The 22,459-nt window shown below is 45.6% G+C and overlaps 1 protein-coding gene across 3 annotated transcripts in view; it reads left to right on the top strand.

Moving 5' to 3' along the window:
• CTNND2 (catenin delta 2) overlaps positions 1 to 18,086 on the top strand; it is a 1,106,103-nt gene extending 1,088,017 nt beyond the window's left edge. For all 3 annotated transcript variants that reach the window (XM_086362482.1, XM_086362480.1, XM_086362481.1), the window contains 4 exons: positions 691 to 817; positions 4,984 to 5,115; positions 11,412 to 11,485; positions 16,931 to 18,086. In XM_086362482.1, coding sequence (XP_086218608.1) covers positions 691 to 817; positions 4,984 to 5,115; positions 11,412 to 11,485; positions 16,931 to 17,191 — 594 coding nt within the window. In that variant the 3' untranslated portion in view covers positions 17,192 to 18,086. The remainder of the gene's footprint in view (positions 1 to 690; positions 818 to 4,983; positions 5,116 to 11,411; positions 11,486 to 16,930) is intronic.
• Positions 18,087 to 22,459: the final 4,373 nt, after the last annotated feature.

Here is a 22,459-nt window from a genome sequence, read left to right as displayed (position 1 = left end):
GCAGAAAAGAGGCTCAAAACAGTGTAAGGGAGATGAACCGAAAGAGACAGTGGTCCTCGGCAGTCTGATCACTAACAGATTGGTCCCAAGAACAAAAGAGTAAAGACTTCGGAAAACTTTAAAGCTGAAAAGAAGGCCAGACAGAGCTGGAGCCAGGTAGGTAAAACGTTGTTTCAGGGTCATTCTGAGCGTCCTATGTGTCTGCGTGCTAAGTCGCTTCAGTCGTGTCCAACTCTTTACGACCCTGTGGACAGTAGCCTGCCAAGCTCCCCAGTCCATGGGATTCTCCAGGCAAGAATGCTTGAGTGGGTTGCCATGCCCTCCTCCAGGGGATCTTCCCAAATCAGGATCAAACCCGTGTCTCTCATGTCTCCTGCATTGGCAGGTGGGTTTTTACCACTCACACCACCTGGGAAGCGCCTCTGAGCATCCTATTTTCATTTAAATACAATCTTCAGGCCAAAGCAGAGTTGCAAAGGGATTGCTTATTCCACACCTGGAAAGGAAAGCCAGCGCTTAGGGTAGGCCCTCCCAGCGTCAGGGTGATAGAGAAGCAGAAATCTGAGATCTGCTCTGACAGACTGGAGAAACGTTTCGCAAATTCGAATGCTCTGAACGCCCAGTGTCAGGAGGTGAGGAATCGCCGTGCCTTCCCCACATGATGGGTGCGTGCTGTGCTGTCTGTTGCAGGATGGATGGTCACAGTATCACTTCGTAGCCTCATCTTCAACCATCGAGAGGGATCGGCAAAGACCCTACTCCTCGTCCCGCACGCCCTCCATCTCCCCCGTGCGCGTGTCCCCCAACAACCGCTCAGGTAAGAGGGTCCGGGGGCCAGCTATCTGCTTCTCTTGGATCCAAGCCCCTTAGCTGACCCCGCAGACCGGAGGGAGGGCCATCCCGACTGGGACATTTGCTAGAAATGTGAAATGCTTCTGTTTTCTTTCTATAGCAGGGGTAACTCTGTGTTCTATATGCACAAACTCAGAACAGACATCTTTCTCATAGAGTTCTACAAATCTCTAAGAGGTGTCATAGGCATGAAATACACATCCTGGACCTGCATTCAGGGAGGAATAAGAATAAATAGAACCACCGAGTGTTTGCAGGTCAGGCTTTTCCATAGACATTTTTCCAACTTCAGGTAGTTTAAGTTGCATTTTATTGATTGTAATTGGGATACAGGAGAAAGAGGGTATGCTCTTCCCTCCTTGAGAATGACATGCATTGGAGAGCTATCGTTCCAGCTTTCATTACTGTTCTATACCTGATTTGGTTTTTATTATTACCTGTAAACCAGCAGATAAGTCATTTGCATATTCATATTACAACCAACCATGACTTTTAAAACATTCAATTTAATTTTTTCTAATTTTGTTTCATTCTTTTACAAAAAATTTTATTGAAATATATTTGGTATGCAATACTATATGTTACTGGTGTACAATATAGTGATCCACAATTTTTAAACATTATGCTCCATTTATATTATTGTACAATATTAGCTATATTCCCTGCATTGTACAATATATCCTTCTAGCTCATTTTATACAAAATAATTTATACCTTCTAACCCCCTACTTCTATATTGCCCCTGCTTTTGTCTCATTTTTATTGCTTAACTTGGGAACTAGCTTTTCTTATCTACTTGTAAAGACACCTTATTTTTAAACCCTTTTTCAATCGCTTATGTAATGCCAAAGATTAAAGAACTCATTGAAGGAAAAATATGAACATATTGCTTAGTATATAAATGGAATAGATTTTATTGTTGGTTTATTCTAGCATGCAATGAATAATTGTACTCACACATGCAGGTATATAAGCCTTTATTTAACAAAAGTTTTTCCTTGCCCTTCACTGCCCTCCTCCTGCCAAAGAAACTATATTTTCTGGAACCACATCTCAAAGGACACAGTACAGAGTGCCCTCGGCAGGGTGTCCCCTCTGCCCGTGAGCACGTTTGTCATGAAACTTTACATCATGCTTTACTATCAGAGCAGTGGGGAAAATCAGAAATGAATGGGGACTATTTGATTGGAATAAATTACCTTCTCCCAGCCCCTTGAAAGCTTTTATTTTTAGTGCTGTGTTATTGCTTGTAACATTTAGCTTCACACTGAACAAGACTTAGGAAACCCCGTGTAATTCAAGAAAGTGCCACTTGCCTCAGAAGCATGGAGGTGGCCTTTTACACATCATACTTTCATAATTCTTAAAAAGATAAGAAGATCAAACCAGTCAATCCTAATTCAGGGAATCAACCCTGAATATTCACTGGAAGGATTGATGCTGAAGCTGACGCTCCAGTCCTTTGGTCACCTGATACAAAGAGCTAACTCATCAGAAAAGACCCTGATGCTGAGAAAGATTGACGGCAGGAGGAGAAGGGGATGACAGACAATGAGATGGTAGGATGGCATCACTGACTCGATGGACATGAGTTTGAGCAAACTCAGGGAGATAGTGATGGACAGGGAAGCCTAGCATACTGCAGTCCATGGGGTCATGAAGAGTCAGACACGACTGAGCAACTGAGCAACAACAAATAGGTAAAGAGCAGTGAGTCTGGGAAGCTCAAGAATGGTATTTCTAAGAGCTCTAATTATGAAGAACCAGTCCGTGTTAGGAAGATGGAATCACATAATAAATTGGAAGGTGCCCAGGAAGAAAAGCACTGCCTTTCAGAATGCCAGCATCCCAAGGATGCAGCCAAAGTCCCGCCTGGTAGTCCCCTGGCACAGCACATCGAAGGCACCCAATAAACACTCATGGGCATGATTTGATTTTTCCAGGAGCATCATCCTGGATTACCGGAGACTCGGACCACTGTGTGTGAGGTCTCAGGAGATAATTACACACTTGCATAGTTTCGTAATGCCCACCATCTGTGCAATATTAGATTCTCATTTTAAAAGCTTTGTTCAAGAGGCTCCAAAATATTGTCCCTTCGTGATTGTTGGCAGTGACTCATAAAAGGCCAATCTTTATGCAGTAGACCTGGGAACAGAGGAGCAAGAGCAGGAAGGGACCCTCCCAGGAGAGGAAGATGGAGAGAGAAGAGAGAAGAGAGGGCAGGGGTGGAAGGGGTGAGCAAGACACAGTAGCCTGGGTGCTGAGGATGTGCAGAAACTGGACCCAGAGCCCGGTTGAGATATGTGGAACAGTTGCAAGTTTCTTCCCTGGTTTCCCACTGGATTTACACCCAGATATTCTGGTCCAATTCACTTGGGGAGAGGAGCCAGGTGTAGCATCCATGTATTTTTGAGTATTTCAGGTAATTAATTCTTATGGGTAGCCAGGATTAGAAACCTCTAAGAGTTTCAAGAGCTGAGCAGTAAGCCTTGATTTTATTTGAAGGTCTGAGAGGTGGGTAGGGGGCCTTTCACAAAAGGATGGGTAAAGGCCCCTTTTGTTAACTTCCCATCACTGGGCTGAGACATCCACTGAGCCTCTCCCTCTTATTTATTCTGGCTTTATTTCCTGACCTGATGAAGAGCTCCTCAAGTTTAGAAAGTGGGCCGTGACTCGTGTTTCTGTCCCCGGTGTCTGGCATGGGGCTTTGAACATAGAAGATACTAAGTTCAGTGAAAGCAATCAAGTGGCTCAGGGAACAAGCAGGCCCAGTGGGCTGGACCTGGGGGACCCTACAAAGGATGTAGAATCAAAAGTGGGAGGGTAAACTGAGGCTTGACTGGGGAGGGGCTTGGACACCAGTGAGAGAAAGAGAGATTTATCCTAAAAGCCAGAGCTCCCCAGAGATTCCCTAGCCTTAATAATCACCAAGTGTACTTACTAAATATGGGTTCCTAGGCCCATATACTGAAAATTCAGATTCAGAATTTCAGGGATCTGGTTTTAGGGTCCCCAGGTTCTCAGGTGAGTGTCAAGGTTAAACAAGTTTCTGAAGCACTGCCCTCAGACATGGAAGATGGGGCTGACTCCATGCCTGCACTCTAGTGAGATGCAATTGACTAAGCTTGGGATGCAAGTGGCCTCACTGAGGAGCATGGAGACCAATCCTGAGGTCAGCCTGTAAGATGTGCATATAATGGCTGCCTTAGCACCAGCACACTCACTTAACCTCCACTTCACATTGCTTAGTTGCTCCCACTCCACCTAATCTTTTTAAAAAACGAAACTTCTTTTTGTTTGTTTCCTTTAGTCCAGGTAAATCTTTTCCTCTGTTCTGGGACCAGTTTGTTAAACCCAGGGAGGTCTAATTGCAACCTGTCATTTTAGAAATGAAGACCCAAAGGGTTGACAGGGCTCAGTTTCCAGGTCTGACAGGCAGATAATATCAAGGGTGCAAAGTGTGTGTGCAAGAGTGTTGAGGGCATTTGAAATGGAGCAAGGACACTCATCAGAAGACAGGCGCCCTCCTCATACCATGCTCCCAGCCAGCTCTGCAGGTTGATGGAGAGGATCTTGGAGGTGGGACTACACTGGCCCCACAGATAGCCTCTGCCTTCCTTTACAGCCATTTCTGCGTGACTCAGAATTTAAGCAAAACTCATCTGATTTAATCAGAGATTCTCAAATATCAGTCATCACTCTTCTGAAACACATCTAGTTTTTTAAAAGGAAGGAAGAAGAAAAGAAAGGAGAGAAAGGGAAAGAAAAGAGAAAAGAAAGAAAAAGAAACCAAGACAGATCTCATTCTTAAAACTGTCCCATACACCTTGAACAGGTCACAGCCCCACGAGGGTGTCTCTCTTGGGAAGATGCTCCCAGGATATAGTATTTAGTTCCCTGCCTCCAAGTTGCATGGCCCCTTAACTAGAAAGCACTGCGTGACATGGAATAAGGGGAGGCGGAAAGAGAAGAGTCAAAAGAACAAAAATAAAAATCAATGACAGGTCCGTGTACACATACTGACCTGTGCTGAGCCTGGTGCCTTTATGATTTCACGTGTTTGTGTGAGAAGCTGTACGTGCTGTGGGATGACACGCAGACAGTGACCCTTTCGATTTCTTTATGTAGCAAGTGCCCCAGCTTCACCTCGGGAAATGATCAGCCTCAAAGAAAGGAAGACAGACTATGAGTCCACCGGCAGCAACGCCACTTACCATGGAACTAAAGGAGAGCACACTTCCAGGAAAGACACCATGACAGGTGAGCCCAGCTGTGGGAGTCTGCTCTGAGGAGCTGGTGATGGGACTCGGGGCAGGCCAGAGGGTGGGGGCATCAGACTTCAGCTCAGCAGCTCGGCAGGACGTGAGAGTGCGACAGCCAAGATTCCCAGGGACTGGCAATGAGATGACGCCAGGGGTATAGACATGGAGCATCTTGTTCCTGGAGGAGCTGGGAGAATCCTCGGTCTTTCTTCCCCTGTCCCTTTCCTTCTCACTTTCCCAAATTGTGCTGTTTTTGTTGTCTAGTCACTAAGTCGTGTCTGACTCTTTTGCAACCCCCATGGACTGTATAACCCACCAGGCTCCTCTGTCCATGGGATTTCCCAGGCAGGAATACTGGATTGGGTTCCCATTTCCTTCTCCATTGTCCAGCTCATGATATTCTCTCAAATTAGAGAAGGAGATCACCATAGATTTTTTTCCCAGTTGGCATAACCCAAGATGGTGGTCAAGCTTTGCCCATTAGGAGTGAGGAAGAGAGAGGGGGTGGAGAAAGGAGGGGAGGGGAGATGAGAGGGGAAGGGATGGGAGAGAAGCAACAGAAGAGGAACTCAGGGAAACCCCCAGAACTGCTGTTGAGACATTTTCCCCTCTTGACATGAAACCAACCTCTTAACATGGCGAACTCCCAAAAAGGCTCGTGAGAACCACTGACCTCAGTTTTCCTTCAGGAGGCATTGATCTGTCATGCCCTTCATCCTTCACTCCCCCAGTCACACCCATTGGCTCATCAGCTGGGACTCTGCAGAGGCCAAAATTGGTACCATCTACCCTGCCCATCCAAGCCAGCCTGCCTAGTGACCAGCCTTGATCTCAGCCCTCCTCCTATTCTGTAGTTTCCTTGGCTCGGGCTCCATGTCCACGTTCATTGTCTCCACCAGCCTCCCCACACACCTACCTCCCACCCCGGGTTTGCCCCTCCTCTGGGAGCAGGACTTGCCATATTGATGTGTGTGCATGTGTTGTGTGTGTGTGTATGTGTGTGTGTGTGTGTGTGTGTGTGTGTGTGTGTGTGGCAGGGGTAGGGGGTGGGTATATGCCTCGAAAGCAGAGCTGCCAGAACCATCGGGATCTCTTCTAACCCAGGATCCCATAACCTTTTCCAAGCAGATGTGGAGATGGGCCCCTCCTGAAAATAGACCATAAGGACTTCAACAGAACAGGCCGGATTAGGGCGTTCATAAAACTGGGGTACCAGGGTGCAGTCCTAAACAGACACTGACCCCCGCCTTATCCGAAGACTCCTAAGAGTTTGAGCTGCTATTCCTTGATATTATTTAGGTGTAGAGCTGCAGGGAAGCAGAACAGACAAATTGGATGATTTATTAACTTGTCTTCTGGATCCAGGGCGTCTAAGATGAATTTTTCTAATGGGAAGTGTATTTACCCCAGAGGCAGTGTTTTTCCTTAGCAACTCTACCCGGCTGCCAAACGAAAAGCATCACAAACAGATGCTTGTGGTCCCCATCCTCAGCTCAGCGCTCTGCCTCCGTGTAACACCAGAGAACACCCCACCCTCATGCCTGAAACATCTCCTGAGTGGGGGAACTGAGCGCACTGCAGAGGACGTGCCTTTTTTTTGGCCATGGCATGTGAGATCTTACCTTTCCCCCTAGAGATCGAACCTCTGCGCCCTGCAGTGGAAGCATGGAGTCTTACCCACTGGGCCACAAGGGAAGTCCAGCGTAGGCCGTACCTTTTGATTCTCATTCCCTGGTTCATTTATCCCCTAAGTGTTGCCCCCTGTGGCAGATGAGCATAAACAAAGGAGCTTATGAATCCGAATGCTGAGCAGCTGAGAATCTATTCTGTACTGATTACTCCAGAGCAGTGGAGTGAAATTCACCTGAGTCTTCTTTTTTGATTATTATTGCCCCAGGTAGCCACATCACCATCAGGCAGGGATGAAAAATTGAGACTATAATTATGAGAATAATTGTGAAATCAACTGCTTTGTTGTTATTTAAGTTGACCTTTTCTCTTTAACTCTCTCACCCAGTAGAATCGTTCAAAAGGTTTTTCAATGTGGGTGTGTTTTCGTTGAAATAGTTCCAGTGGTACATGATCATTTCCTGCAGACATCAGAGAATAAGAAATAAAATCTAACATATTTCTAGATGTTTAATCTTCCTAGAAAATGGCAGGAACCTTGAAAACTCCAGTATTGAGATAGATGTCATTTTTCAAACTTATTTAGAGGCTTCAACACTTTTCTCTATACTTAAAAATGCAGTTCAACACTCTACTATCAGTCTTGCAGCAGGCCTAGAAGTACAAGAGATCATCACTGAATAATATATTTCCACAAGAAGGCGCCCTTTAAGCCAACAAGTCCTACATAAAGTTAGTTGTTATCACTATGACGTTGATGGTGACAGTGGGGTGATGATGGTCGTGGTGCTGGTGATGGAGGAGGTGGGGGTATTAGGAGTAAGGGTGTTGGCGATCATGGTGGTGGTGGTGAGATTGGAGGGTGTGTTTGCCCTCTTTTATGGGCTTCCCTGGCAGCTCAGCTGGTAAAGAATCCACCTCCAATGCAGGAGACCCCGGTTCGATTCCTGGGTTAGGAAAATCCCCTGGAGAAGGAATAGGCTACCCACTCCAGTATTCTTGGGCTTCCCTTGTGGCTCAGATGGTAAAGAATCCTCCTACAATGTGGGAGGACCTGGGTTCAATCCCTGGGTTGGGAAGATCCCCTGGGGAAGGGAAAGGCTACCCACTCCAGTATCCTTTCCCTGGGGTCAGCACAACTGAGTCTTTCACTTTCACATGTTGGTATGAACAAGTCCCCAGCCGAGCTGGGCAGGCATCAGCATTCCATGTAGGAATGCAAATGATGAATTGCCAACCTCTGCTCCACTTCTCTTTAGCAAATACCCATCATTTCAGTGTTTACTTGCAGATCAGACTTCTTAGAACTTGCATATCGAACGCAGTACTTTTTCTTCTTCCCCAATAAATCTAGGGGGCATTCAAAGTTCAGTGCATTGAAAAAATATCTGAAAACCTCCCATCTTCCTTATTTCTCAGGCATCACAAAACATCCTAGACCATTCCCCCACTTGCTGTGGGAAAACCATGGGAAGCTTCACCCTCAAAATGCAGCATGTAAAAGCTTTAAAGTGAAAAGCAGTTTCTTGCCTGGGTTATCATCCCCTCTCCTGAGCTCTCAGAAATGCAGATCCATCTGGGTTTTTATTCCAGGCTCCCCCCGCCCCAACCTTCTCTGTATTCATTTTCTGGCTTAGGGGGCGTCTCATTTCTCTCCTGTTTATCTGCCACTGAAGGGCCCTTGGAAAGCCAAAGTCAGCTGTTCACTCAGGCATGCAGAACTGTTATAGCTATTTCTCGCGGTCATGATTCCCTGGGAGCATTATGTGTTCAAAAGCACACATCGGAGGAGGGCTGTGTGATCCCAGCAGCTGCACAGCCTGACTTCAGAATTCACCTGCGGATTTTGCCCTCCCACCTGAGCTCCCCAAATACCTTAGCATCCAATGGTCGATCCCGTTTTGTCAACGTCTCTGTTTCTATCATGCCTTTAAAGCCATTCTAATCTTCAATACGTTGATTCAGTTGGAAGTTGGTGGTGGTGGTGGTGTAGTCGCTAAGTCACTCTTGTGACCCCATGGACTGTAGCCTGTCAGGTTCCTCTGTCCATGGGGATTCTCCAGGCAAGAATACTGGAGTGGGTTGCCATTTCCTTCTCCAGGGGATCTTCCCGACCCAGGAATCGAACCCAGGTCTTCTGTATTGCAGGCAGATTCTTTACCAACTGAGCAAAATTGGGGCCTCTACAAAAAAATAAAGGTATTTTCCTACCAGTCTACTCTTTGCTCAGATGCATGAAGGGCAGATCACCCGGGAGAGACATGTGCTTCACATGTCCAGAGAGGCCACAAGTTCAGTGTCAGCTACACGGTCTCCTTTAAACAGATGAAGTGAGCCAAAAAGCAGGAGAGGAACTTCCAGTAGAACATCTTTAGCTCAGAAGCCACAACAGGGAGAGAGACTGAGGCTATGAGAATGCACATTCTGCCCCCCACAAAAAATGCATTTTATTCTGAGTAACAGGAAAAAAAATTTCACCTTGTCCTTGAAGTGACATTTTCCATCAGCAGATGATAGCTCCAAAGGCAGATTTTTCTAAGGTTTACTCATTCGTTCATTAATTCACTCAGCAAATAAAGCACTCACTCTGTGAACATGCCCTGAGCCCAGGCACTGTTCCAGAGGCTGGGGAGACCTAAAAAAGTGGCAGAACAGTCGGAGCTCTGTCCTCAAGGAACTTCTTGTCTCCTAGGTAAAGGGAAGTAATATACAAGGTAAACAATGGGACAAGCTTGTTAACAAGGTAATAGCAAACAGTGTTGGGTGTAATGGAGAAAATAAATGGGGTCATGAGACAGAGGGTGTCAAGTGGGCGGGGTTCCTTTAACTAACAAGGTCAAGGAGGAGTCCTTTGAGCTGAAACCTGAACACCAATAAAGAGAGGTAGTCCAGAGACTGGGGGATGTAAGTTCCAGGAGAAGGCTCAGGAAGACTAACATCTCGGATGCAAAATAAACTTGGATGCTCAGGCCAGGAAGGAGGGCCAGGGTAGCCCCCTGAACCAGGGAAGAAGGATGGGAAATGCTACAGGAAATCAGGTGGGGTCCAGATCACACGGAGCTTCAGAGACAGTAATGGGAGCTCAGCTTTTACCATAATCACAGAGAGCAGGACACTGCAGTGACATAGTCCAATCTGTCTAACAAGATGATGGCTTAGCTGCTGGGACCAGAGTGGATGGAGGAGCCGATTAGGCAGAGTGGAAGCCGGGCTGCTGAGGAGGATGCTGTAGCAGTGGTCCAGGCAAGGGATGGTGGTTTCCATGGTAATGCAAAGACAGGAGCGATGGGCATTCAACCAGAGTCTCTCAGAGTGGCTTTAAAGTGGGAAATGGGCTGTCAGCTCCCACATTCTAAGCAGAATTTCCCAAGAAGAATTTTACTGCACAGCTATTATGTGCTTTTAGTAATAATCATGGGCGGAGTGATAGATTATGCTGACTTAGTGTCTAGAGTGACTGGTGTCTGTGAGAGAAGAGATGATGAGACATCCTATTTCGTGATCCCATAGATACTAGAAGCAAAAGGTAAGTTTTTTCTTGATATCTTAAGTGTTTTATGGGCTTCCCTGGTGCCTCAGAGATGAAGAAGCCACCTGCCAATGCAGGAGAGGTGGGTTCCACGTCTGGGTTGGGAAAATCCCCTGGAGGAGGAAATGACAGGGTTCCCCTGGAGGAGGAAATGTCCATGAAATTTTGTCCATGGACAGGAATACAGGTATTCAGGTTTCAGCTCAAAGGTCTCCTCCTTGACTCTGTGTCTAGTATTGCCTGGAAATTTACATGGACTGAACAGCCTATAGAATCCATGGGGTCACAAAATAATTGGGCACAACTTAGTGACAAAACACAACAAAAGTGTTTTATAGCCTGCTGACACTCGACAGGCAGTGTTTTCCAGAGCTTTCTTAAACTGGGACCTTTTAGCAGCTATAACAGGGCATCTTTCCCTGGGCCCTTCCTTAGGGCCTGCTGCAGGCGTGTCAAGGGCCCCAGGTGAGGAAGCAGCCAGGTGGGCATCTTGCCCAGGTCTTTAGAAGCTGCTGGCAGCTGGAGGAGACCTTTCCTGCCTTTTGTCTAGACCACAGGCTGGTCACAAGCCAGGATGCGGGGCTTCCGTCTCTGCGTGGAACAGGACTCCAGCGCCGCGGATGTGCGGGGTCAAGGTGGGCGGGACTTCCTGCCTGTCCATCAGACCGCTGAGAAATGAACTGTCTCAGCGATGATCAGGCCCTTCTGTGAGCTCAAATTAGAAATTTCATTCTTGTCATTCTTCAGCTAAAAGCTAAGCGGCCGATCCAGATTCCTGCACGCTTCAGTGCAGGTGACAGGCTTTTATTATCTGCCGGTGTTCACCAAGAAAAAAAAAAAAAAAAGACCGCAGCACTGGCAAGATGACCATCTGTTTGCTGCGCCTGCCCTGACCCCGTCTCCAAGCTGAATGTTATTACAAGAGGCTGACAGGCTTTGGGGATTTTATATTAGTGCATAACTTCTTCTTTCTTAATATCGGTATGTAAAATGAAGTGTTCAGGGCGAAAGAATTTCTTCCATTCAGAATGGTCCATGTGACACCAAGCGTGGTCAGGGCAAAACCTGGCCTCGATAACCATCATTCCTCCTTTGAAGTCTTGCATTCTTTGCTAATACTTTTGTTTCCCTTTCAGCTCAAACTACTGGAATTTCAACTTTGTATAGGAATTCATATGGTGCGCCCGCTGAAGACATCAAACATAACCAGGTAAAGGAGAGGCAGCAAGTTGGTGTTCATTTCTCCCTTCGTCTCCTGTGAAATAGCTTGGAATCATAAAAGAGAAGTTAGCTTATATTTAACATGCATAAAAGGGCTTGCCAGGTGGCATAGTTGGTAAAGAGTCTGCCTGCCAGTGCAGGAGATGCAAGAGACATGGGTTCGATCCCTGAATCAGGAAGATGCCCTGGAGGAGGAAATCACAACCCACTCCAATATTCTTGCTGGGAAAATTCCATGGACAGAACAGCCTGGCAGGCTATAGTCCATAGGATCACAAAGAATCAGACATGACTGAAAAAAAAAAACAGAAAAAGAAAATAACGTCCCCCACTGCTCTTCACTCATGTGTGACTCCATATCCACGTGGGTGGTGGCAGTCAACAGAACAGCCTCGAATTTGAAAGCAGTCTTTATTTCACTACAACCCCATGCATTATCTGGTGGTAGAAAGCAGATTTTCCTACTGTGATGCAAAACCTGAAAGAAAGCCCCAAATGTACAAGTGTAGGATGCTGGTTACTAGACAGATTGTCTAATTACTAGGCGTGGATTAAGGCGCTCCTGTAACCCAGCCAGTTCTCCTTGGGAAGAAAGCATTCCTTGCACATGACAGTTACCAGTGAAATAGACACGTCAAGTTGAATGTGAGCAACTGAAAGAAAGGCATTGTGTCGTGTCTCGCTGCACAGGCGCGTGAGAGAACCAGCAGTATCAGCGTCACCTGGGAGCTTGTTGGGAACACAGAAGAGACACCTCTCTGGCCCCGTAACCGTCACGCATTCAGGGTCTTCTGCAGCAGAGTTGCATTTTAGCTAGGTGCCTAGGTGTTTTGCGTGGCTGTTCAAGTTTGAGGAGCCTTGGCTGGTAGACACTTAAGAATCTATCTGTGTTTGTGTGTGTGTGTGTGTTTTATTTAGCAAATATTTCTTGATGGCTCATTTTCTCTGTGGTTCTGTGGGAATTGTAAAAGCAGGAGGGCACCTCCTCTGCTCCTTTATTGAACGATAACTTCTCACTTGTCCTGCCCCATGGTGGTCATCACAGAAGGACTGATGGTCTTTATAGCCCTTGGCCACTGGCCATCATTGTTAGAGCTGGCTTCTGCTGAAGATCCACACTCTTGCTCTGTGTCAGGAAGGTTGTACCAGAAAGATACACCTGGAAGCTGCTTGCTTGATCACTGTACCCAGATGAAAGGAGACATGGAAGGGAAATGTGCTGTTTTTGAACAGCTGGCACCACCTGAATGATCAAATACAACCAACATACTCCACAGTGAATGCATCTCATCAACCAATGGCCGTACCACTGGGCCAGTGAGAAGATTTGATCCCTTCAACCGCAGATGCCATCAGCCATCCTAGGTGATTCATTCACACAAGCTCTCAGAACTGCAGAACTCAACCCGAGAAGGGGTTGACATGGGCCGTTATGACCAATACAGATGAACTGAAGAAGGTAACTCCCCAAGATAAGAGACTAAAATGAGCTTCTGCTCCAGCCAAAAAGGTCCACCGTCCAGAGAGAACATAGCAACAAAAAGAAATTTGAAACATGTTGTGAAAAGGAAAAATGAAAGAAGCAGCCACAATGGAGGAGGGCTACAAGCCTTGTATGAAACTTTCCTAGAAGACCCCCCAGACGTTGGCCGTGCCTCCCCAGCCACTGAGATCAGCACAGAAAAGTCAGATCGCTTCTTGGTCTCCTCTGTATACCGGCCTCCCTTCTTATGACAGGGTCTGGAGTCAATTCAGTGAGGCTAGCACCCTGAGGTGGGGGTCACCTCAGCTCAAGCAAGACTGTACCCCTCTCTCGGAGAGGATGTGGACCGTGGAGTCAGCCAGGCGTGCATTCAAATCCCAGCCCTGCCCCACCCCGAGCCGTGGCATCCTGAACACGCTTCTCAGCCTCTCTGACCTTCAGTTTCTTCACCTATAAAGTAGGGATTGGATGAAAGGATGGATGGGAAGAAAGGAGAGGAAGGAAAAGAGAAAAAAGGAAATGGAGGAAGGAAGGAAAGGAGGAAGTGAAGGAGGGAGGAAGAGAGGGAGAGACTGAGGGGAGAAGGGTTGAGGGAGAGAAGGAGGGAGATTAGACAGATGAAGAGGTGGGTGATAGATGGCCACATGGGCTTCCAGGTGGTGCTAGTGGCGAAGAACCACTTGCCAGCGCAGGAGACCCAGGAGACTTGAGTTCAGTCCCTGGGTAGGGAAGGTCCCCTGGAGGAGGGCATGGCAACCCACTCCAGTATTCTTGCCTGAGACTCCCATGGACACAGGAGCCTGGCAGGCTACAGTCCACAGCATCACAAAGAGTCAGACACAACTGAAGCAACTTCATACACACACACACACACACATACACACACATGGATAAACAGAAGGATGGATAGATATAGACAGACATAAACATGCAATATGTATCTGTAATAGTACATACATAAATATGTGTATGTATATATATATACAAGATTAAATAAAGACAAATTTGTTTAATGTTGAATATAGTGCCCACTGAAGTAGAAACAGTAAGTCTTAGTTCTCTCCCCATGTACTTTTTCCAAACCTCCCAAATCTAACCCTGTGTGTGCTCCACACTTGGATAGCAACACTGCGTCAGAGTGGAAAAGTTCCACATGGCACCAGCTTTTCAAAGACCAGCAAAGGGCACCTTAGCCTAGCCCATGATCGGGAGCAGCTGGCCTCAGCAGCGTTTAATTGCAGATCCTGAAGTCCCCCTTCGTGCCCAGGCTCTCAGGCTGACACACGTCTGAGCTCTGTGGACTGTCACAGATGGGCAGGAACCTCATTCTTTCAGCTACCATGAACTGGAAGTGTGAGCCCTTCTGTATGGCAGCTGTGATGAAGTTCACCTCTCTGAAGAGCAGTTCTGCGACTCATTCGTGTAAATCAATTACATATGAAAGAGGGAGTTTTGCTTACTTAAGAGAAGAATTATGGGCAGGTCATTAGAAGCATTCATTCACACACAACGTACTAATTACAAATCATTATCTATTAATGAAGACCAATGTCTAGAGGATGTTTCCATGCTGAGCCTTAGTTAAATTAGCAGGGAATTACCAGGGCCACTCCAAAGTGATCAAAGTGTTCTTCTTCAGGCAGGTTCCATCATTCCCACCAGACCTTCCCACACACACACACACACACACACACACACACACACACACACACACGCATCATTCCCTGTGGGTTTTGTGGATACCCCTATGCAGCAACCCTGAGTATGGTCCTTGCCCCATGCCTTGAGGGTATCCTCATTGTTGGAGCTTAGGAAAGGACCCCAGAGCCACAGGAAGCCAGGGCTCCACCTGAAAGTGCTAATTACTGGCCTGTGATCACTCTTTGTTTTACTGTCCTTTAAGCCAGGGGGGAGGGAGAGAACCAATTCCAGACTTCTCTGCTCTCAAAGCTCCTGTGATCCCTTTAGCCCCTCAAGGCCCCCTTGATCAGACAACAACCTGCAGCGGACAAGAGTGGAAATAGGGAGCACTGAGTGGGGCTGGAGGACATTGGTCAATTCTGAAGACCCCTGTCCCCCCAACCAAAGGCTTCATAATCCCATGTTATTCTCAAGCCCCATCAATTTTTTAAATTTATTTTTAATTGAAGGATAATTGCTTTACAATATTGTGTGGATTCCTGTCACATAAATTCTTAAGTGAACCAAGTTAGGAAACATTTTGATCCTTCAGAGTGTAGACCAGGGATCTCATGTCCGATGATCTGAGGTGGAGCTTATGTAATAATAATAGAAAAAAGTGCACAATAAATATAAAGCATTTGAATCATCCTGAAAGCATCCTCCCCACTACATCTGTCTGTGGAAAAATTGTCTTCCATTAAATGGGTCCCTGATGCCACAAAGTTGGGGACTGCTGGTGTAAACTGTTTTGAATGGATTCCTTCTAAGGCTGTGGTACATCACTTGGGCAGGTGTAATGGGATGGTCCTTTTAGCAAGAAGCTTCCATCCTCCAGAGAAGTACTGACCACAGCCCTCCGAGCTGGCAGGAAGATGCCCAAGTGACCCTGAGACCTTGTACATCTTCACTTTCTCTTCATCTGGGATTACAGCACTGAGGTGTGATGGAGAAAAATGCAGGGAAGATGAACAGAAACTATTTGTGTTCTGTGGAATCTAGGGTATACATCTTTAATTTAGAAAAGGTTAAGAGAGTCCCGGGGGCAGCAAAGAGATCAAAACAGTCAACCCTAAAGGAAATCAACCCTGAATCTTCTTTGGAAGGACCGATGCTGAAGCTGAAGCTCCAATACTTCGGCCACCTGATGCGAAGAGTCAACTCACTGGGAAAGACCCTGATGCTGGGAAACATTGAGGGCAGGAGAAGGAGGCGACAGAGGATGAGATGGTTGGATGGCATCACTGACTCAATGGACATGAGTTTGAGCACCCTCTGGGAGTTGGTGTTGGACAGAGAAGCCTGGTGTGGTGCAGTCCATGGAGTCGCAAAGAGGCAGGCACAACTGACTTAATGACTGAACAACAGGTGGTAAAATGATTCAACTGTCTTAGAAGTTTGGGCTGCGTCTCAAAAACTTAAACATAGAATTGCCATCAGATCCAATAATTCTACTTCTTGGTACATTTTTTGCTGTTGATATTATGTGGTCAGCAAGTTGTGTCCAACTCTTTTACATTACCCCGCCAGAAATTGAAAACAGGGAGCCAAACAAATCCTAGTGCTTCCGTGTTAATAGCAGCATTATTCAAAAAGTAGAAATCATGATTGTCATCTATGGATGAATACATGAACAAACACAGAATCTGCATACAATATTATTGAGTCTTAAAGAGCAAGAAAGTTCTGTCACTTGCAGCAACATGGATTAACCTTGAGGACATTATATTAACGATAACTTTGAGGAGGTTAAGTGAAAGAAGCCAAACACAAAAGGACAACTACTGTATTATTCCAATTATATGGGGTATGTAGACTAGTCAAATTCACAGAGATGGAAAGTATCAATAGAATGGTGATTGCCATGAGCTAAGAAAAGGGGAGATGGGGACTTAAGCTGAATGGATATAAGTTTTTGTTTGCAGTGATGAAAAAGTTCTGAAAACATTTGGTATTGACGGTGGCCCAGGCAACTTAAGTACTTAATGCCACCGAGTTATACACAACATGATGAACATGGTGACTTTTATGTTATGTGTACTTTGCCAGAATAGTAGTTTTATAAAAAGGTTATTTGGAATGACAGCATGTGGACTCAGGAGCCAACTGTGAAACAGAAAGTCAGTCAGGGAAGTGCAGTCCTGGCATCTGACCACATGGAGGACGCTCAGAGCCTTGACTTTGAGGGAGGGTCAAGGGCGTCGGCTGTGGGGGTCAAGGGTGGGTCAAGGGCAAACGCGCTAACCCAGGTGGTTCTCCTTTCCTGGGCAGGTTTCAGCACAGCCAGCCCCACAGGAGCCCAGCAGAAAAGACTACGAGACCTACCAGCCGTTTCCGAATTCCACGAGAAACTACGACGAGTCCTTCTTCGAGGACCAGGTCCACCACCGCCCTCCCGCCAGCGAGTACGCCATGCACCTGGGGCTCAAGTCCACCGGCAACTACGTCGACTTCTACTCGGCCGCCCGACCCTACAGCGAACTGAACTATGAAACGAGCCACTACCCGGCCTCCCCCGACTCCTGGGTGTGAGGCGGGCACCCCGGGAACCGTGCATGTGCATGCAGACCACAGACATTGCTATTTTTTTTCCCCCCTGCAAATTTAGTTTGTTAAAGCCTGTTCCATAGGAAGGCTGGGATACCCAGGAAGGAAACATTTAAGAGCTATTTTAGAAAGCTCCATGAACGTTCACTTGAAAGTCAGTAGAAAGTGATCCTCAATCTGACATCGGGCTACACCTTTCTAGTTCGGGCTGTAGAGTCTTAAAAAGTGCTTTCCACGGGATGTGGCCGAAGGCAGCACGGGAGGCGGTCGGGGTGACGGGGCACGAAGGTTATAAGCACAGAGGCGGTGACATAGTTCACACACTTTAGAGGGACGGCTTGTCACGCTTTGTTTACTCTCTCCATCCGTTGTGATTCTAGGCTTCAAGTTGCATTGGGGTTCCTCTGTACAGCAAGACGTTTCTTGCCTTTTGTTAATGCATTGTTGTAAAGTATTCGATGTACATTACAGATTAAAGAAGACAAGAGCATTGTGTATATTACACCAATGCCTCGGCGACTCCTCATCAATGGTTCTAAATATTGCTTCAATTTCAAACTTTTGAAAGATGTATGGATTTCCAGTTTTTCTTTTTTCTTCCTCCCAGTAAAGTTTCAACAGGGAAAAAAAAATGGGGAAAAAAAAGGAATATTTAGCAGTATTGTTCGTTCTGATATGTGAATTTGTTTGTGGCAACTAAACAAGGCATTCAGCAGTTTCTGACAATTAACATCCATCATTCCACACTCCTTGTCAACAAAGTGCTTTTTCACTGCCTAAAATTTTAGATGTAGATATTTGAAATAGATTTTTTCATTTATACCAGTTTTCTTTATGATGATACAGTGTTAAAAGAAAATAAATTACAATTGATCTGTCATCCATATTTGCTAAGAATGTCTATTTCCAAGGACCTATCTGACAAAAATACACATTCTTGCTTGTGTGTCTGCGTGTGTGGGTGTGTGTCCACGTATGTACAAAAATGACCCGTGTGAGATTTTATTTTGATAGAAGCAATTTCATTTGCTATTCATCTTGTACAAACTTTGTTTTTGCTTTTTAGTATAAATGTACATCAGTTTGTTCCTTTTGTACTCTATCTCTCTGACCATCTAGTGACTCAGGATATTAAGCCAGTGGAAGTAAAGTTATAGGATTTTCACATATTCACACGTTCTTGGATACCAAGCCTTTCTACTTGCCCATCTCCTTTCATGTTTAATGCCCTCAGAACATGATAAAACCATGGCCAACTCAATAATTTCACTTTGGGGCCAATTACTTGAAATATCCACGGAAAATGTAAACTGCTCGCCTTATTTCCCCCTGAAACTTTTTTGTTCGTGTGGCAGGGAGCAGTAGACAATTACGGATTTAGATGATTAAAAGCAAACTTGAAGCTAATGGTAGAATATGGTTAACAGAGCTAAGAAGTTAAGGCTAACCATTCAAAAGGACACGGGCTGGGGGTAACTTAGCTTTGCTCTTTAGATGCAAGTGACTGAGGCCAATAGGTGCCTAGTAAATGTTAACTGTTCTTGAAAAAATAAAACATTAAATAACAAAAGAAATTGGCTGCCATCTTCCTTTAAAACTTTCTCCCCTTCGCTTCTACATAGTTTAATTCAACTCAGAGTCTAAAATTCACGGTTCTTTCTCCAAATTTAATAGCAACCAAAAGATTTCTTGTTCATGCATAGTTGTGCAAATGCAAAACTCATTTCCAGGACAGAAGAGTAGACAGACATTTTCATATCAATTGTCCTACAGTTACTCACAAGGTGGACCTTCTTGCACTATCTACTATAGGAAGACAGCTTTCTGAGTCCCCTCCCAGGAAGGCTCCAGCCCCTGTGAAAGTGAAAGTTTAGTTGCTCAGTCGTGTCCAACTCTTTGGGATCCCATGGACTATAGCCTACCAGGCTCTTCTGTCCACGGGATTTTCTGTCCACAGTGCTGGAGCAGGTTGCCATTTCCTTCTCCAGAGGAGCTTCCCGACCCAGGGGGTGAACCCAGGTCTCCCACATTGTAGGCAGACACTTTACCATCTGAGCCACCAGGGAAGTCCCCAGCCCCTGTAGAGAGAGAGAAATATGTAGCTTCAAGGACAGTGTTTCCATTCCATTCCTGTCATAGAACGAAATAGTAAAGCTCATCAAGGCAGAGACGAGGTATAGACGTAATTTGTGCATAACTGAATAGCTGGTTTAGCTTCTCCAAAAGGAATCAGAAGGATGCATTCCCGGGCTTAGGTTGTGCAGGGAGAAGTTCATGTGTGTCCCAGAGCCCCTACCCTACCAGGAGCTGTGTATTTCATGTGACTCTGAGTCTGCGCTCCAGCACTGGCAACCTTTGAAGGCAGATGTCTCTGCTGCCTGTGGTTCTATGAGAGCACATTGCACCAGGCTGACGTGAAAGGATTCGGCTAGAAGCCTCCAGAGCCAGAGTTAGAGCTAGGAGAAAGTCAATTCAAAATGCTCATGGTTACTCAGGTTGCATTCTTTTCATCATTTCCCCACACTCAAACACAGGGAGAGAGAGAAAGGACAGATGATGATAGATTATAAGTAGAGAGATGAATAGATGGATCGAGAGATGATGGTAGATGGATAGATGATAGACAGATGACATTTTACCTGAAGTGTGATGTGGCCAGAGCCCACCCTTCTCCTTGGCAGTAAAGGTTGGTCGGCATATGATTTATTGTTTATAACATGGATGTACTGGACAAAAGTCCAAAGGGGCAAGAACTGTTTTTGCTTTCATTGTGCTGAAGTGACCGTGTGACCCCGCCCCCGTAAGTGGCTGCCTCTTGGGTCAACAAGAGCCTCCAGACCTTGGATTGTCTGCTGAAATGGGACTGGTGTCTTTCAGAGGAAAAGAGATAAAAAAAGGAAATAAAAATTTCCTCTCAGTCCTTATGGTGGACCATAGATACACCTGATATATTCAATAGGATATGAAATCCAAACATTATATATGAAAAAAAAAATTCATTTGAGAGCTTTGATCACCAGGGCCTAATAGAACACTTCATGTGTGTGTGTGTGCTAAGTCGCTTCAGTTATGTCTGCCTCTTTGCAACCCCATGGTCTGTAGCCCGCCAGGCTCCTCTGTCCATGGAATTTTCCAGGCAAGAGTACTGGAGTGGGTCGCCATTCCCTCTTGCAGGGGATCTTCCCAACCCAGGGACTGAACCCATGTCTCTTATGTCTCCAGCATTGGTAGTTGGGTTCTTTACCACTAGCACCAAGTATAAAAAATCTTAATATTTTCATATTAAGTCATATTAGGTCCATGGAGTAGGACCACTTTAAGGAACACTTAAACTCTACCCATGTGAAAATGTTAAGATTTTTATATTGATTCTATTTTAATACCTCAATTAACTATTTCAGTCCTCACTGTCAATCAAGAGTTAGACAACAAAATATCAGACAGGTTTAGGAGAATGAGGATGACCCAAGATGTCATGTCATACTTGATGATAAGGTTAACCAGTGACAATCCATTTTTTGTTAATAAGAGTCAGACATTATGGAAAACTGCTGTGAAAAAATGAAAGTGCTTAAATTCATATATACATATAATGTTTAGTGGTTAAGTCATGTCCGACTCTTTGCAACCCCATAGATTGTAGCCCACCAGACTCCTCTGTCCATGGGATTTCCCAGGCAAGAATACTGGAGTGGGTAATCATTTCCTTCCCCAGGGAATCTTCCCGACCCAGGGACCAAACCCACATCTCCTGCATTGGCAGATGGATTCTTTACCACTGAGCCATCAGGGAAACCCTCATATAATATATATATGCCTGTATAAATTTATTTGGTCTGTTTTATTTCTCTTATTCAGCTCTTCTTCAGTGACTGATGTTTTCTACCTGTATCTGAGAGATATGTCCCTGAGAAATGAGGTTTGACTGTAAGAAGACATGGTGTTTTCACTCAGGAAATTCTCAGCCAGGACTGGACTCCCTGAGGACAAGTCAGCTCTGCTCCACTCAGGATCAGCCACTGAAGCTCAGAGGCTGGAGACTGGACTTACTTAACAACTCAGTCATGTAAATGCCTAGCTCTTGGGCCCGAGTAGCTGAGGGCAGGAAAAGCTGCAGCCCTTCAGACACCCCTGGGCTTCCCAGGGGGCTCAGTGGTAAAGAATCCACCTGCCAGTGCAAGAGATGCAGGAGACATGGGTTCAATCCCTAGGTCTGGAAGATCCCCTGGAGGAGGATATGGCAACCCACTCCAGTATTCTTGCCTGGAAAATTCCATGGACCGAGAAGCCTTGAGGGCTACAGTCCATGGGGTTGCAAAGAGTCAGACATGACTGAGCAACGAAGCACGCACATACACAGTCATGCTATGAAGTCTCTCCACGTGCTCCGTCCAGCAGAGATGCTTTAGAAATGTCTTACAGGTCATCTCAAGGTTCCCAAAGTCCATGTCCCCAGATAAAGAATCAGGCACAAGCCAAGAGGGATTCCACTAGTCAATGCAATTGCAAAATATTGCTCAGTTGCACAGGGACAAGGGTGGAAATAGGCTCCCTATCTTGGGGCAGAAGGGAAGCAGTGGTGGCAAGATTATGGAAGAGGTTGTAGCACTGGAAATAGTATACCACTGTTGTCTTTCTGATACAATCTACCAGCCGACTATACAACTGATAACATTTTGCTTTAATAAATTCCTCTTCTTTAATGTGTAGCCAATATTTCTTAATAATGGCAAAAGCAATGCCTTCTTATAAGAAGTAAAAACCAAATAATATAGCTTGCAAAAATGGGAGAAAAAATTCATATTCTTAACCTTAGAAGGAAAGATCTTGGGTTTGTGTTTCTCTTCAGCTGAATACAATCATGGAAGTGTGGTTCCTGGCAGCCAGAAGACAACCACGAGGGGACCAGAATAAACTGAAGTCAAAGCTGAGGACAGCAGATTAGAGAGATCAAAAGAACTGGGCTCTTCTCTGAAATCACTTGAAGGGCATCACTTTTCCCAAATATTCCCAAATGGGCCATCATTAAGCCCTTATACCCACATTCTAGAAAGTCTCTCTTGCTGTCTCCTATGACATAACAGAAGGCTGAACAGATGAAAGAAATCCCAAGACCAAGACTTATATTCACATCATCATGTCCGCAGAATGCCTGCATGCTAAGTCATGCTTCAGTCATGTCTGACTCTATGTGACCCCATAGACAGAAGTTGGCCAGGCTCCTCTGTCTGTGGGATTTCCCAGGCAAGAATA

Source organism: Bos grunniens, chromosome 20 (assembly GCF_055505025.1).
Source record: "Bos grunniens cultivar Pamir isolate PY7600 chromosome 20, Bosgru_T2T1.0, whole genome shotgun sequence".
Taxonomy (NCBI): domain Eukaryota; kingdom Metazoa; phylum Chordata; class Mammalia; order Artiodactyla; family Bovidae; genus Bos; species Bos grunniens.
The sequence above is the reverse complement of the archived record's forward strand: the minus strand, read 5'-3'. Positions and strand labels throughout refer to the sequence as shown.